General features: G+C 41.9%; 1 protein-coding gene across 3 annotated transcripts in view; it reads right to left on the bottom strand.

The window, feature by feature from the left end:
- Nucleotides 1-345: 345 nt before the first annotated feature.
- ZC3H7A (zinc finger CCCH-type containing 7A) overlaps nucleotides 346-14,559 on the bottom strand; it is a 49,027-nt gene continuing 34,813 nt past the window's right edge. For all 3 annotated transcript variants that reach the window (XM_025369532.1, XM_025369534.1, XM_025369533.1), the window contains 9 exons: nucleotides 14,428-14,528; nucleotides 12,964-13,145; nucleotides 12,140-12,216; nucleotides 11,363-11,496; nucleotides 10,861-10,966; nucleotides 7,564-7,672; nucleotides 5,705-5,838; nucleotides 2,432-2,595; nucleotides 346-1,270 (listed from right to left, as the gene is read on the bottom strand). In XM_025369532.1, coding sequence (XP_025225317.1) covers nucleotides 1,081-1,270; nucleotides 2,432-2,595; nucleotides 5,705-5,838; nucleotides 7,564-7,672; nucleotides 10,861-10,966; nucleotides 11,363-11,496; nucleotides 12,140-12,216; nucleotides 12,964-13,145; nucleotides 14,428-14,528 — 1,197 coding nt within the window. In that variant the 3' untranslated portion in view covers nucleotides 346-1,080. The remainder of the gene's footprint in view (nucleotides 1,271-2,431; nucleotides 2,596-5,704; nucleotides 5,839-7,563; nucleotides 7,673-10,860; nucleotides 10,967-11,362; nucleotides 11,497-12,139; nucleotides 12,217-12,963; nucleotides 13,146-14,427; nucleotides 14,529-14,559) is intronic.

Raw genomic sequence — 14,559 nt, 5'->3', positions numbered from 1 at the left:
TCCTGTCTTTAAAGTCTCTGAGCCCTATCAAAGGTGTTATGCCAAACAGCCATCTTGGTGGTATTCCACAGCCCAAGTCTTACCAGCTGACCATTTTTCTCCCTGCTCATGTAGCTCATTTGAATGGAACACGGGAGCCCCAGGAAGAGCTACCTAGACGAATCGATCAGTGAGAGTCCCACAGCCCAAATTCAGAGGAGAGGAGGGCAAAGTCAAAAGCTGCTTTCATGTCCCAATTTGCATTCTGTCAGTCACTGCCTAAATGAAAATGTTTTTGAAAAAATCAACTTGATTTTTGTACCCAGTTTCAACAATTCTTTGTGGGAAAGGACCACAGGAAAAAAATGAAAGGCATCTATATATAAAATCTTTATTACAGGCAGTATTGGTCCATACACTAACACAATACCAACAGTACAAGTTTAATCTTTCAAAATCATCATTTAAACAGCAAAAGACCAAGAAATAAAATTTGAGTCAATTAATTATTTTTCAAAATATTCTCAATGCACATTATCCTTAATTCCCTTATTATAGTGAAACATACAAATACAGAAAAATACCCCATTTAACAAATACTAGTGTTAAATGGTTATTTGGCTTAAAATCTGAGTTAAGAAAATCCTTTTTAGCAACCTACATACAGATAAGTAGCAAACTTTATTATATTAAACAAATTCATTCTGCTAAAACATGTAAAGAATTTCATCCATCATGTATTCTGACCCCAGTACAAGTGTTTATTCTCTTACCGTCATGATTCTTATATGAAGGACCAACTCAAAGAGTTGTCCTAGATATAACCTTATCCTCTTCCCCAACATACTTCATCCAAAAGTCTGTTCAACAGATGGCAACCAGGTAGCAGTCACTTCACCATCTGATGCCAATGGTTCCGTGAGAGCGTGGCCAGGCCTGTGAAACAGCCCATTTTCCTACCTACTGTGGGTTGCTGCTCAGGAGGAACGATATACGCCAATACAAGCAGAAAATCTGCAGCTCCTCTGCTATGTGCCTTAGAACACTTTCAATTTTTCTGGTCAATGCTCTGATTAGGTATCATACATAAAAGCCAGCATATTAGTTTAAATCTTTAAACAAAAAACTATATTTTCCAAAGTCATTATCATTTGGGCCAATTAAGTGATCTTTTCGTGCTTTGTTGAGCTTCATCTTTAGGGCATCTCTTCTTTCTTCCCATTCATGAAGTTCGGCGTTTCCGTGTGCAAATTTACAGCTGTTTCCTTCTGGGCAGGTGCCATTCATATACCTGTGAGGACAAGTCAGGTGCTCAGTGTCCACAAGTTGTTTCTAAAAATCGTGTCATGATTCTTGAAACCGTATACTTCACTAGCTTTATGATTTGCATGCAACTTTTAGTTAGGAATCTCAAGCCTAGAAAGGTAATTATTTTATAGCCATGACATCTACAATAGAAAAATCAGTACTTTATTTAAATGTACTCTATGAAAAGTACTGACTGACAGGAGAAAAAAGACTACAGTTGTTCCTGATGTAGTAGAAAGAAATCAGAGGTGGCATAAAGGAAAAAAATGTCTTCAATAGTTTTAAGGATCACATGGATCTAAATTAGGGAATTAAATATTAACAGTGATTTAATAAAATGAGCAATTCAGAATTACTTAGTTTTTCACTGAAAAACTTTTTTTTTTTTTTTTTTTTTTTGAGACAGAGTCTCACTCTGTTGCCCAGGCTGGAGTACAGTGGTGCAACCTCAGCTGACTACAACCTCCGCCTCCTGGGTTCAAGTGATTGTCCTGCCTCAGCCTCCTGAGTAGCTGGGATTACAGGCACCTGCCACCACGCCCGGTTAATTTTTGCAGTTTTAGTAGAGACAGGGTTTCACCATGTTGGCCAGGATGGTCTCAAACTCCTGGCCTCAAGTGACCCAACCACCTCAGCCTCCCGAAGTGCTGGGATTACAGACGTGAGCCACCATGCCCGGCCGCGTTGAAAAACTTTCTAAGAAAACTTAAACAAAGGAGTGATACATACCAACATCTTCCTTTGATCTAAGTTCTAGATTTTAAATATAATGTAAAAGCCATCTCAAATCTGATGAACATTTACTGTGAGCAAAGGTTGTGGCAAAGGGTTTGAGAATCACAGCTGTGAACACAAAGGTCATTTGGGCAAATTGGAATGAACATGCTTCTCTATTCAATTATCCTAAGACATTTCAAATTAGTATTGGAAGACTATTAAATCTTTTCATATAATCTAAGAAGAGTGAAAGGAATGGTTTGATGAGCAACGAAACACTTTGAGCCAAAACCCAAGAATTTTTCAGGGTCTGTCAGAGCACAGCAACATTAGAACTTTAACACCCAGGTATTCCGTGTCAGCTGACATGTCCATGAAAATTTGAGATCAGCAATTCTGACATGGAAAACTGTAGAAACCTACATACCTATCACAAATACTGAAATAGCCTGTTGGGAAGCGGTGCTGCCAGCAGTACTGGTCGTCCTCGGTGTGGAAAACCTTCTCTTTGTGCTTCTCGGAGGAGATGTGGCCCTGCCACTGCTTCTCACTGTTGCAGTTTTTCCCACACATCCAGCAGTGAAAGTCCACCTAATGTGCAGCAAAGACACATGTCCCATCAGTCACCTGATCTAAGACCCAGACTCAATTCCAGGGAGCCCAGGCTGGTGGGAGAGCCAGGCAAGACATACAACTCAGGTTAGAAATAGGGACAAGGAAAGGACCGCAGCATGGGGACGCAAGCCAGTACTCAGGACACAGAGAAGAAGGGTGACAAATGCTGCCACCTGTCCAGGAAATCGCGGGTCAAGAGGCAATAGGAGCTGGTGTGCAAACAAGGATGTTTGCTGGGAGAACAAGAGGCAGGTGCAAACAAGGATTCAAGGAAGAATTAACACCATGAGGAAACTCAGAGAGGATGGGAAAAGACTAGGACATGCCAACTCCAAAAGGACGAGCAGCAGCTCCACTCAGTGTATGTGAACTGAGCCTCTGCTATGGCATCAGGAATGTAAAGACACTGCCCCTGTGGGGAACAGACCTATGCAAAAGGAACTGTGATGGTGGGATTTAAGTGTTACAACAGATGCAAACTGTTAAGTGTTGGATAGTATTTCCCAAATGTCCTGGGCAATAATTATCTGCAACACTGGATAAAACCAGATTTGAACTCATTCAGTGTAGGGTATAAATGAAGACTTTTTATTACTTTATTTTTTTAGAGACATGGTCTCGCTGTCATCCAGGCTACAGTAAGGTGGTGTGATCATAGCTCACTGTAGTCTCGAACTCCTGGGCTCAAGTGATCTCCCACTTCAGCCTCCTGAGTTGCTAGGATTACAGGTGCAAGCCACCACGCCCAGTTCCAAGACTCTTTATTATGAAACACCCCAGGTAAGCCTTATTTATTTATGTGTTTATTTTTGAGACAGAGTCTCACTCTGTCACCTAGGCTGGAGTGGAGTGATGCGATCTTGGCTCACTGCAACCTCCATCTCCCAGGTTTAAGCAATTCTCCTGCCTCAGCCTCCTAAGTAGCTGGGATTACAGGCACCTGCCACCATGCCCAGCTAATTGTTTGCATTTTTAGTGGAGAAGGGGTTTCACCAAGTTGGCCAGGCTGGTCTTGAACTCCTAATCTTAGGTGATCCACCCACCTCAGTCTCCCAAAGTGCTGGGATTACAGGCATGAACCACCATGCCCGGCCCCAGGTAAGCCTTATGATCTAGCAAGTCGAGGTGACCTGCTCTAGAAACACCAAGGAGCAGCCAGGCACAATGGCTCACGCCTATCATCACAGCACTTTGGGAGGCCGAGGCAGGAGAAGTGCTTGAGCACAGGAGTTTGAGACTAGCGTGGGCAACATGGCAAAATCCCCATCTCTACAAAAAATACAAAAATTAGCCAGGCGTGGCAGTGAGCACCTGTAGTTCTAGCTACTCGGGAGGCTGAGGTTGGAGGATCACCTGAGCCCAGGAGGCAGTGGCTGCAGTGAGCCATAATCGTGCCACTGTACTCCAGCCTAGATGACAGAGTGAGACCCTGTCTCAAAAAAAAAAAAAAAAGAAAGAAAGGAAGGAAGAAAAAAATACATATATATAATAAACACTAAGGAGCACTTAAGTAAAGGTAGCAAGGGAATCAATGTGACAAAGGTAGAAATTCACAGGGCATGTCACAAGCAGAGAGACGCTGCGCAAGGCCAGGCCACACACAAGCCCTGTAATGGGCGGTGAAACTGGATCCGACTGAATCAACAGAGAGACTGAGGTGCCAAAAAACAAGAAATAAGGGCAGTAACACATATGCTTATGTAAGCTTTTAAAACCACATCAAGCAGAACTATAGATTATTTAAGAATAAATGCAGCCAGGCATGGTGGCTCACGCCTGTAATCCCAGCACTTTGGGAGGCTGAGGCAGGCGGATCACCTGAGGTCGGGAGTTCAAGACCAGCCTGACCAACATGGTGAAACTCCATCTCTACTGAAAATACAAAAATTAGCCGTGCGTGGTGGCCGGCGCCTATAGTCCCAGCTACACGGGAGGCTAAGGCAGGAGAATTGCTTGAACCTGGGAGGCGGAGGTTGCAGTGAGCCAAGACCGTGCCACTGCGCTCCAGCCTGGGTGACAGCGAGACTCCATCTCAAAAAAAAAAAAAAAAAAAGAATAAATGTGTCATCCATAGGTAAACATGGCCTGGAAAAATACACACTGGATTGTTCCTCTGGGAAGGGTAACATATGGGGCTCCAACTTTATCTGTAGCATTTTATTTTACAGTAGTAATTACAACAAATTGTTAACATCAGTTAACTTGTGATGGTGGGCTCAGATATTTGTTATATTATCCTCTTCACTTTTTTGAAAATTTTAAAGGAAAACCAAAACAGTTAACAGACCACTGGTAACTTAATGTCCCCAAGAACCATAGAGAGAGAGGCCAGACTGCAGGCGGTAAGCGGGGAATGTAAGGTCCAGCGGGGTAGACAGCCCACATCGCTGAGCCACCTGCTGGGGCCTCCCACTAGGGAAGAGTCACAGACTCCTCATACTTCACTAATCCATCAGGAGAACCCCACTCGGAGACATAAATAATCTGCCCAGGGTGCCAGGCAAGTAAGGAGAGAAACCAGGACTTGGACTTACAATTCTCTGGCTCCAAAGTCAGAAGGATTGAAGAAAGGATTTTTTCACATGAGGAGACTTAAGCTAGTGGCAGGAAACCACTACAGAGAGAAGATGAAGACACAGGACAGAGAAGGGCAGGCAGTGAGTGATGGAGCCAGGTTTTGGAGAAGATGGGAAAGAAAAGAAAGGCCGGGCATGGTGGCTCACACCTGTAATCCCAGCACTTTGGGAGGCTAAGGCAGGCAGATCACCAGGTCAGGAGATCGAGACCATCCTGGCCAACATGGTGAAACCCATCTCTACTAAAAATACAAAAATTATTTTGTATTTTTACAAAATAATTGCTGGGCATGGTGGTATGAGCCTGTAATCCCAGCTACTTGGGAGGCTGAGGCAGTAGAATCGGTTGAACCAGGGAAGCAGAGTTTGCAGTGAGCCAAAATCACACCACTGCACTCCAGCCTGGCGACAGAGCAAGACTCTGTCTCAAAACAAACAAACAAACAAAAATGGAAAAGAAAGGCTCCATCAATGGCTCAGCAAAGGGGGGAATGACCCATGGTACTCACTGTAACTTCAGCATAATCTGTTGGCATGTGAATTTGTTTTCCATTTTCCTTGTTTGACTGACTGGCTACATCTTCACTTTTTTCATTTTTTTGACTCTTTAGCCATAGTTCGTAAAATTGCTCCATATCTTGTACTAAAGAAAAATGAATTACTTTCAGCAGCACCAACTAAACACCACTTAAATACACACAACTGTGCGCACATTTTGTATCAGTCAGCATACATTTCAAAAGAAACTCGAAGGGGCTGAAGGAGACTATTGTATTAGACATGGAGAGATCACCCAGTTCAAGCAGCAGGTAAACTCTCATGCATAAGAACTACTTTCAGGACTCTTAGATGGCAAATATTAGTTCTCAAGATTAATGAACCCCTCCTTGCATTTGCACGACACTTTGGGGATGTTTAAAACTCAGAAACCATTATAAACGGCATTGTCACCAAAGCCTCACCACTGCCTATCGCCCTGCATTTCACACTCAGTGTCAGAGCTAGAACCACACAAGGCTACTTACGTGGCTTGGGGGACTTGGAGCTGATACACTCCTCACTGCTTACTGAGAAAGATGAGAAACATACTACTACTGGACCAAGATCCTGACCCTGATGGGAGTCCATCAGTCAAGCCACAGTCCCAGAGGGTGGACATAACTGACAAGACAACCATGACCAAGTCCTGGACAGCGGCTGCCAGTTGCTTCCTATGGTAAGAACAGGTGTATTCTGCATTATTGCCAAGTGCTAAAGCCGAGGTTTCTCAACCTCCATGCGGTTGACATTCTGGCTAGAGAATTCTTTGCTGGGGGCATGCCCTGTGCGTTACAGGATGGTGAGCAGCATCCCTGACCTCTACCCACTAGATGCCTGAGCAACTCCTGCCAGTCATGACAATGAAAATGTCTCCAGACATTGCCAAATGTCCCCAAGGAAGGGGAGTGGCAAAATTTGTTCCCAGTTGAGAACCGCTGTGCTAAAAATTCTGGTGATGAGGATCTGGTCAAAACTTGGCTTTGTTGTCTGCCTAATGGTTTCTAACAATGTATCATCAGGCAAAGATTAGAGATAAACTAGAAATTCTTCTTCCTTAAGACCAGTGGTGGCAGGGGTCACTGCAAAAGCCTGGTATGCAAGGGCATCTTCAGTGAGGCCAGACTGCATGGCCTCACTCCTAGCAAGACAGCTAGAGGGAATCCCCTCCACATACCACTAACAATCTATGTGGTTGAAACACGGCAGGCAACAGTCAAATCTGGTTGGTTCTTATAATCCGGAGACTGCAGTCAGTATACCTTTCATCAGTTTACTTAAGATTAAAGAATAATGACCCTTGTAGTAAAACATTTTATGGTCAAAAGTGAAAGGCTGTCTGCGGCTCCTCTCAAAGTCTCCCACAATAAACTTGGAATTTGACCAGAATAAACATTCTTCCCTTGGACCTCTGATTCTGAGCCTGTTTGATTACTAATGCCTCCCTGAAGAAACCCCAATTTTAACCTGGTTAATTCAGAGGGCAAACTATTTCCAATATGAGCAGATGATCTGATTGAAACAGTCAAGGGAGTACTGAACTTCCCAGGGCCATTTTTTAGGAATACATCTATTACACATAAGGATGCAGACCTATATATTTATATCCAAATCTGACCTAACCAAACACAGATCAGATGCCAGATCCTACCCCACTGAGGCTGTGCCCACATTTTCCAGGCATCGCCACCAACAGAGCTACTGAAGAAACGGGGCAACCGTTTAGAATGCAAACTGCTTTCTGCATTCACAGGAAGCTGGCATATTTATAGAGAGGAAAGGAACTTTCAGGCAAGCTAGCTCAAGGACACAGCTCAAAAGATTAACTTACTCCCATTCTCCTTCATGTAAGTCCAAACTTCTCTTTCCTCAGGACTATGAGCAAAGGAACAGTTTCCAACATACTGACATTTTTTCCCAGAAGCAATATGGTTGCACAGCTGTATAAAAAAATAGGAATATGATTAAGACAAAGTACACATAGTAAAACTGCCTAATTTTTACATTTTTCAAAAGAAGCATTATTATCCATGCTAATACTTAGTAATCAAGTTCTAAAGATTAATTTGATTCTATTCAAATTAACTATATGCCCTAAATATATGAGATGATATTAAGGTTTCTATCTCAAAATTTTTCAAAAGAAAATGTCCAAAACAAAGTAAAGCATAGAACATTTTCTAACAAGAAAATGTCTACAAACTCACTTACTCAGAACATTTAATCTCCACAATGAGCATCCCTGGCCCTCTCAGTCTGACAGCTCCTGTTTCCCCTGCCCAACACTAATGATTCCTCCACATCAAGCACTTGAAAGCAGTAAAGAAACTGCAGGCTACTCCAAAGGGTACTGAACAGTGCCAAAACATTTCAGAAATTTAACTTACTTATAACCAGTACTGGAAGCTAACCATGGCCATAATTCACGATATATGCATTATCAGAAGACAGTTATCACACTAGCCATACCATGGAGTTACACAGCTTTCAAATAATACCTCTTCAGGTTATTTGTATTTTTATTTAACAAAGTAAATACAGTGATACTGGTAGGAAAATAGAGTGATCGTGATGAGCAGAACGCAGACTTCCCTAAGAATCATGAACCAGGAACCAAGAAAACCTCCATCACCGAGATCCCATTCTTGAATACCATCAACCTACTTGTCTGTATGAGGTATAAATCCTAGTACAACTAATTATTAGCTTATCTTAGTTTGTGCTTCAGCGGGAGCTGGCCCTGTATTATTTAGCTTACGTGACATTAAATGCTTAGCATCTGTCACATTTTTCAGAGTTTTGGCTAAAACTTGGTCACCCCCCTTAACACTGCACATTTCCTCCCTTGAACCAATGTCAGTGACCCCACCCTTAAAATCTTCTGCATAAAGTCAGTACTGGATAAAACAGTCATATTCTTTCCCCCATCAAACCCCAGTAAGTACTTAGTTATATTACTAGGGAAACATTTACCATAGTCTTTCAAAGCTCAATGATAAGGAGCAGGAAGAAGAGCAGGTAAAGGAGAAGGCTGGGCACCATGCCAGGTGTTTACATAACACCATTGCACATAATTATTTCCAATTACACATGAGTAAACTGAGGCTGAATAACTTGACTGGGGCCCTTCTGGCAGACTTTGAAGCCCATTGTCTTTAAGCCTCACCACACTATCTACACACATACACACACACAGTATAATTTCTTCTATAAGAAAAAAGGTCCCAGGCCGGGCACGGTGACTCAGCCTGTAATCCCAACACTTTAGGAGGCCGAGGCAGGTGGGTCACTTGAGGTCAGGAGTTCGAGAACAGCCTGGCCAACATGATGAAGCCTCATCTCTACTAAAAAAAAATACAAAAATTAGCTGAGCGTGGTGGCACATGCCTGTAATCCCAGCTACTTGGGAGGCTGAGGCAGGAGAATGGCCTGAACCCAGGAGGCGGAGGCTGTGGTGAGTGGAGATCGCACCATTGCACTCCAGCCTGGGTGACAGAGCAAGAAAAAATGCAACCAAAAAAAAAAAAAAAGAAAGAAAGAAAAAGAAAAAAAGGTCCCTTAGCAATACCTAGTATGGCAGGGGGAAAAAGAGAGGAAATAAGCTACTGTAATGTTGCACAGTACTACACCGTGTTCAAGATTAAAGAATAACCAACACTCTAAGCTGCTGCCTCAGGAACCAGGGTTGTTCTCAGTTGTACTCATTTTAACAAAGTACTTGATATACATATTATCTCCATCATCCTTTAAACCACAAGAAATCAGTGTTCCAAATAAACTTCTTTCCCCCTCCTACATAACCCATTGATAAAATCTGAGTCTAAAACTACTCTGGATAAAACACAAACCCGGCCGGGCGCGGTGGCTCAAGCCTGTAATCCCAGCACTTTGGGAGGCCGAGACGGGCAGATCACGAGGTCAGGAGATCGAGACCATCCTGGCTGACACGGTGAAACCCCGTCTCTATTAAAAAATACAAAAAAAAACTAGCCGGGCGCAGTGGCGGGCGCCAGTAGTCCCAGCTACTTGGGAGGCTGAGGCAGGACAATGGCGTGAACCCGGGAGGCTGAGCTTGCAGTGAGCTGAGATCCGGCCACTGCACTCCAGCCTGGGCGGCAGAGCGAGACTCCGTCTCAAAAAAAAAAAAACAAACAAAAAAAAACACACACACACAAACCCACCAACCCCTCAAAAAGACTGGCTGTGTTACTTGTGTAAGTTTTACAAAACTGCAAGGTACTGTAGGTGGTGAAAAATGCATCTACCTCTTCTTCAACTCTTTCTTGCAGTTCAGAGAGAGGCCTCATTTACAAGAGGACTCTACAGTCCATCTGCCCTGCTTCTATGGGGAAAAGGTTCCCTCCATATTTCCTCAATCCGGGTAGAGAGCTTACTACCTGTGGATGCTCCAAGTGTCCCTGTTTGCTAATGCACATGTGAAGTGCCTCTGGACGCTCTCCAGACCCTCTCTCTCCTGAAGAAGAAAGTCCAGGACAACTCAAGTGATTTGCTCAGACAATCATCTTCAAGATCAGGTAAGGTGCTACAGTGTACCAAGATGAAATATGTGAATGAAATACTATCCTAACTTTAAGTTAGTCTAGTATTTTCTAGTTTTTGAAGAACATGTTCCTCTAACATTGAACATTTTCATTTGGGTTACTTTTAGAAAGTCCTATAAAGTGAGGTGTCTTGTAGCTACATATCTCTTGCTGCAGTGAAAAAGACAAGGCATGATAAAAACAAACTCATCAACAGCATTCATAATACTGAAAACCTTGGGTCTGGTATCAAACCAAAGAAATCACAATTAAGTAAAATTTGCTCTCATTCCCTCCCCAAAGTAATTCACCTAAAAAATAAGTTACATTGTCCCCATAACTCTTCCTCAGATCCACTATCTATTTACTTTTTCCAAATAACTAATAAAATTCCAATCAATATGAAAACTGCTATGGAATCATACATATACTAAAGGGGAAGGAAAACCAAAGAGGAACCATTTAAATAGCATTATTACTGACGAATACTATTTAAAGGGCTTGAGTTTCAATCTGAATTACTACTATTTTCTAATGATTTGAAATGCCTAATTTAAAAAAAAGTGGCTTAAAAATTACGTATGTACATCAAACTGTAAAGGCATTTGTTTCTTTGTGGGGAGAGGACGGATGTTCATCCACTTCTTACGTTCAATAGACATCACTCTCATCGCACGCCGGTCTTTGGTCCACCTAAGAAAAATGGAGTTCAGAAAAAAACAAAGACACACGAGCAAAAGACATAACACAAAGGGAGAGGCACAAAGTTTGTACCTGAGGAACCAGAGAATTTTTTTCTCAATGATTCTATAAATACCTTATGATTCTATATTTTCACTTCCTATTATCATTTACAAACATTCCCTATTCCCTAAACAAAGAATTGATAAAATATAGGGAAAAAACACTACTTTTGAATTATTATCTACTAGGTCCTAAAAATCTCTTCCCTTGTGTTTGTAATTACCGTAAATTATCTATTTTTCTCTCCTCTCTTCAAAGCCTTAAACTTTTTTCTTATGTGTATGATTTTATACCTATGAAACAGAAAATTACAAAATAGGAATTGTTTCCACACACAATACTTACGAATGCCTTGCTTTTGCACTACAATATTTTCTGTTTTTGTCTGGTTCAATGACTTGACCGTTTCTCAGACACTGGGCGCACACAAACTTTATCTTCATATTAAGAAATCCAGGCATCATTTGATTACCAAGTACCTTAAACAATTAAAAGATTCGTTTTAATTTTTTTTTTTTTTTTTTTACAGAAAACCAGTTTTCTGATGACAAAATACTAAATCAACATGCATTTTTTTCACAACAATATACAATTTCCCATTTTTATCTGACGTGATGACTTGACCATTATATCTGATAACTACATCTCCAATTCTTCCCCCAAATGTAAGAGAATATCGTAAAAGTAGATTATAGATGCCAAACTTTAATTTATGAAACTCATCTTTGAAATTGATGACTAGAATTGTTTTATCTGGGTCAGGGGTGTTGAGGGGAGAGCAATGGAAAAACGAGAGATGCCAGGTGGAAAGCTAACCTATAAAAATAATCTACCCCCCCCTTACTCCAAGAATCCATAAAGCCCAGAACTCCAGGTGTTTTGTCAATTAAACTAAATAAGAAAACAGTGTCCTCCACTCTTGGCAGGCATTGTGGGATGCATAATTTTTTTATTATAATCAACTAAAATGCAAATTGTTTTTTCTCATAAGAATGACTCACCTGAATGAACATTAAGAAAGTAACTGGACTGTAAGTGTTAACTGCATCCACCAACAACCAACATCTATTAGGCAATTCCAGAAAGGACACCAAATGCAGAAAGTACACAAGAGAAAAATACCTGCGCTCCAGGTACATTTGCTTCCAAATTCTGCCAATATCGTTTAGATTCTTGAGCAATAGCATCATGTGAGATACCTGGGGAATGTACAAGCCTTACTTTAAATTGTATCTATAAGAGCAACAGCCCACCAATCTGGGTGCAGTTAGACGTGGAGAACCTTCAGCTTCCAAACTACTCTCATACATCCTAATCCATCAGCAAGGATGAAGACCACCTTACTCTTTTTGGAAATGGAATATACACAAATATAGCTCTTTGTGCCTCCTGAGGAATCTTTCCTCCCAACAACTGCATGTATCAACTCGTATCAGTAATTAATGACATGAGAACACACTCAAAATAGGCAACTCTAAAAATCAAAAGTTTAAAGCTCAGGACAAAATCAATAGTGTCGCCACATCTGGTTGATGGAGGAGGGTAGGTCTCCAAATTTCCAAATTTCTTTTTTTTTTTTTTCTTTTTTCTTTTTTGGAGACAGTCTCACTTTATCACCCAGGCTGGGGTGTAGTGGCATGATCTTGGCCTACTGCAACCTCTGCCTCCCAGGTTCAAGCAGTTCTCATGCCTCAGCCTCCCAGGTAGCTGGGATTACAGGCGCCCGCCACCACGCCCGATTAATTTTTGTATTTTTTGTAGAGATGGGGATTTCACAGTACTGGTCAGGCTGGTCTTGAACTCCTGGCCTCAAGTGATCCATCTGCCTCAGCCTCCCAAAGTAGTGGGATTACAGTCATGAGCCACCACACCAGGCCCAAATTACTGTTTCATTAAACCCTGTCTGCTTTTGAGGAGACATACTTCTCAGTCACACACAAACCTACCTGTTTCATTTTGCATTATCCACACTTTCAGTTCCACAAGACTATGGGCATAAAAGCACTCATCTTCCCTTAAACAGCCATACCGAACCTCATGTCGACATAAATCAAGCTGACACTGACCATGAAAAGAACGTATTTTGGAGTATTTTACTGTTGTCTCTCGCAAAATGTGGACAAGGCACCTAAGATGAAAACAGTGACATTTTAATATTGTTCTGCCACAGATTTTTCAAATACATATATAAGTTCTACACTGACAATACATTTAAAAAAATTTTTTTTTTTTTCGAGGCGGAGTCTTGCTCTGTCGCCCAGGCTGGAGTGCAGTGGCATGGACTACAGGCGCCCGCCACCATGCCCGGCTAATTTTTTGTATTTTTAGTAGAGACGGGGTTTCACCGTGTTAGCCAGGATGGTCTCGATCTTCTTACCTTGTGATCTGCCTGCCTCGGCCTCCCAAGTGCTGGGATTACAGGCGTAAGCCACCGCACCCGGCCCTACATTTTAAATTTTTATCAGAAAAAAAAAAAAAAAATCAGTGGGGCCGGGCACAGTGGCTCACACCCGTAATCCCAGCACTTTGGGAGGCCAACGTGGGTGGATCACCTGAGGTCAGGAGTTCGAAACCAGCCTGGCCAAAATGTTGAAACCCTGTCACTACTAAAAATACAAAAAATTGGCCAGGCGTGAAGGCTCACTCCTGTAATCCCAGCACTTTGGGAGGCCAAAACGGGTGGATAACTTGAGGTCAGGAGTTTAAGACCAGCCCGGCCAACATGGTAAAACCCTGTCTCTACTAAAAATGCAAAAATTAGCTGGGTGTGGTGGCACGCACCTGTAATCCCAGCTACTGGAGAGGCTGAGGCAGGAGAATCGCTTGAACCCGGGAGGCGGAGGTTGCAGTGAGCTGAGATCGCACCACTGCACTCCAGTCTTGGAAACAGAACAAGATTTCGTCTCAAAAAAAAAAAAATACAAAAAATTAGCCAGGCCTGGTGGTGGGTGTCTATAATCCCAGCTACTCGAGAGGCTGAGGCAGGAGAATCTCTTGAATCTGGGAGGCAGAACTTGCTGTGAGCCAAGATCATGCCACTGCACTTCAGCCTCGGTGACAGAGCAAGACTCTCTCTCAAAAAAAACGAACAAAAAAACCAAATCACTACATGCAATTGTTGGATTAATTGGGGGGGGAGGGGACTTACATTTTAAGCCATAAAAACCTAAATCCATGTCATGAGAAACTATACATCAATAAGGCTTTTCTGTTTTACATAATATATTTAGTTAATTATTCACTTCCCAGCCAAATCTACTAAAAGACATTTTAAAATTTCGTCATTGTTCTTCAGAACAACAACAAATGATGAAAGAGCAATGCCTGGACAGACACTACTACTAGTTTTTATTCAGATCTAGAAAAAGAATCTATTTTGTCATTACAGAAATTAGAAACTATCAACATACTTATTGTCTTCAAACTCATGCTTTGTAACCGGGTGAGAACAAGCAGTAGAATTATCTTTATTTCTTTTACTTATCATTCTAGGCTTATGATCAAAACATTTCTGGAATAGAGAGAGAAAGATTATCAAAAAA

The sequence above is a fragment of the Theropithecus gelada genome, chromosome 20, assembly GCF_003255815.1.
Source record: "Theropithecus gelada isolate Dixy chromosome 20, Tgel_1.0, whole genome shotgun sequence".
NCBI lineage: Eukaryota > Metazoa > Chordata > Mammalia > Primates > Cercopithecidae > Theropithecus > Theropithecus gelada.
The sequence above is the reverse complement of the archived record's forward strand: the minus strand, read 5'-3'. Positions and strand labels throughout refer to the sequence as shown.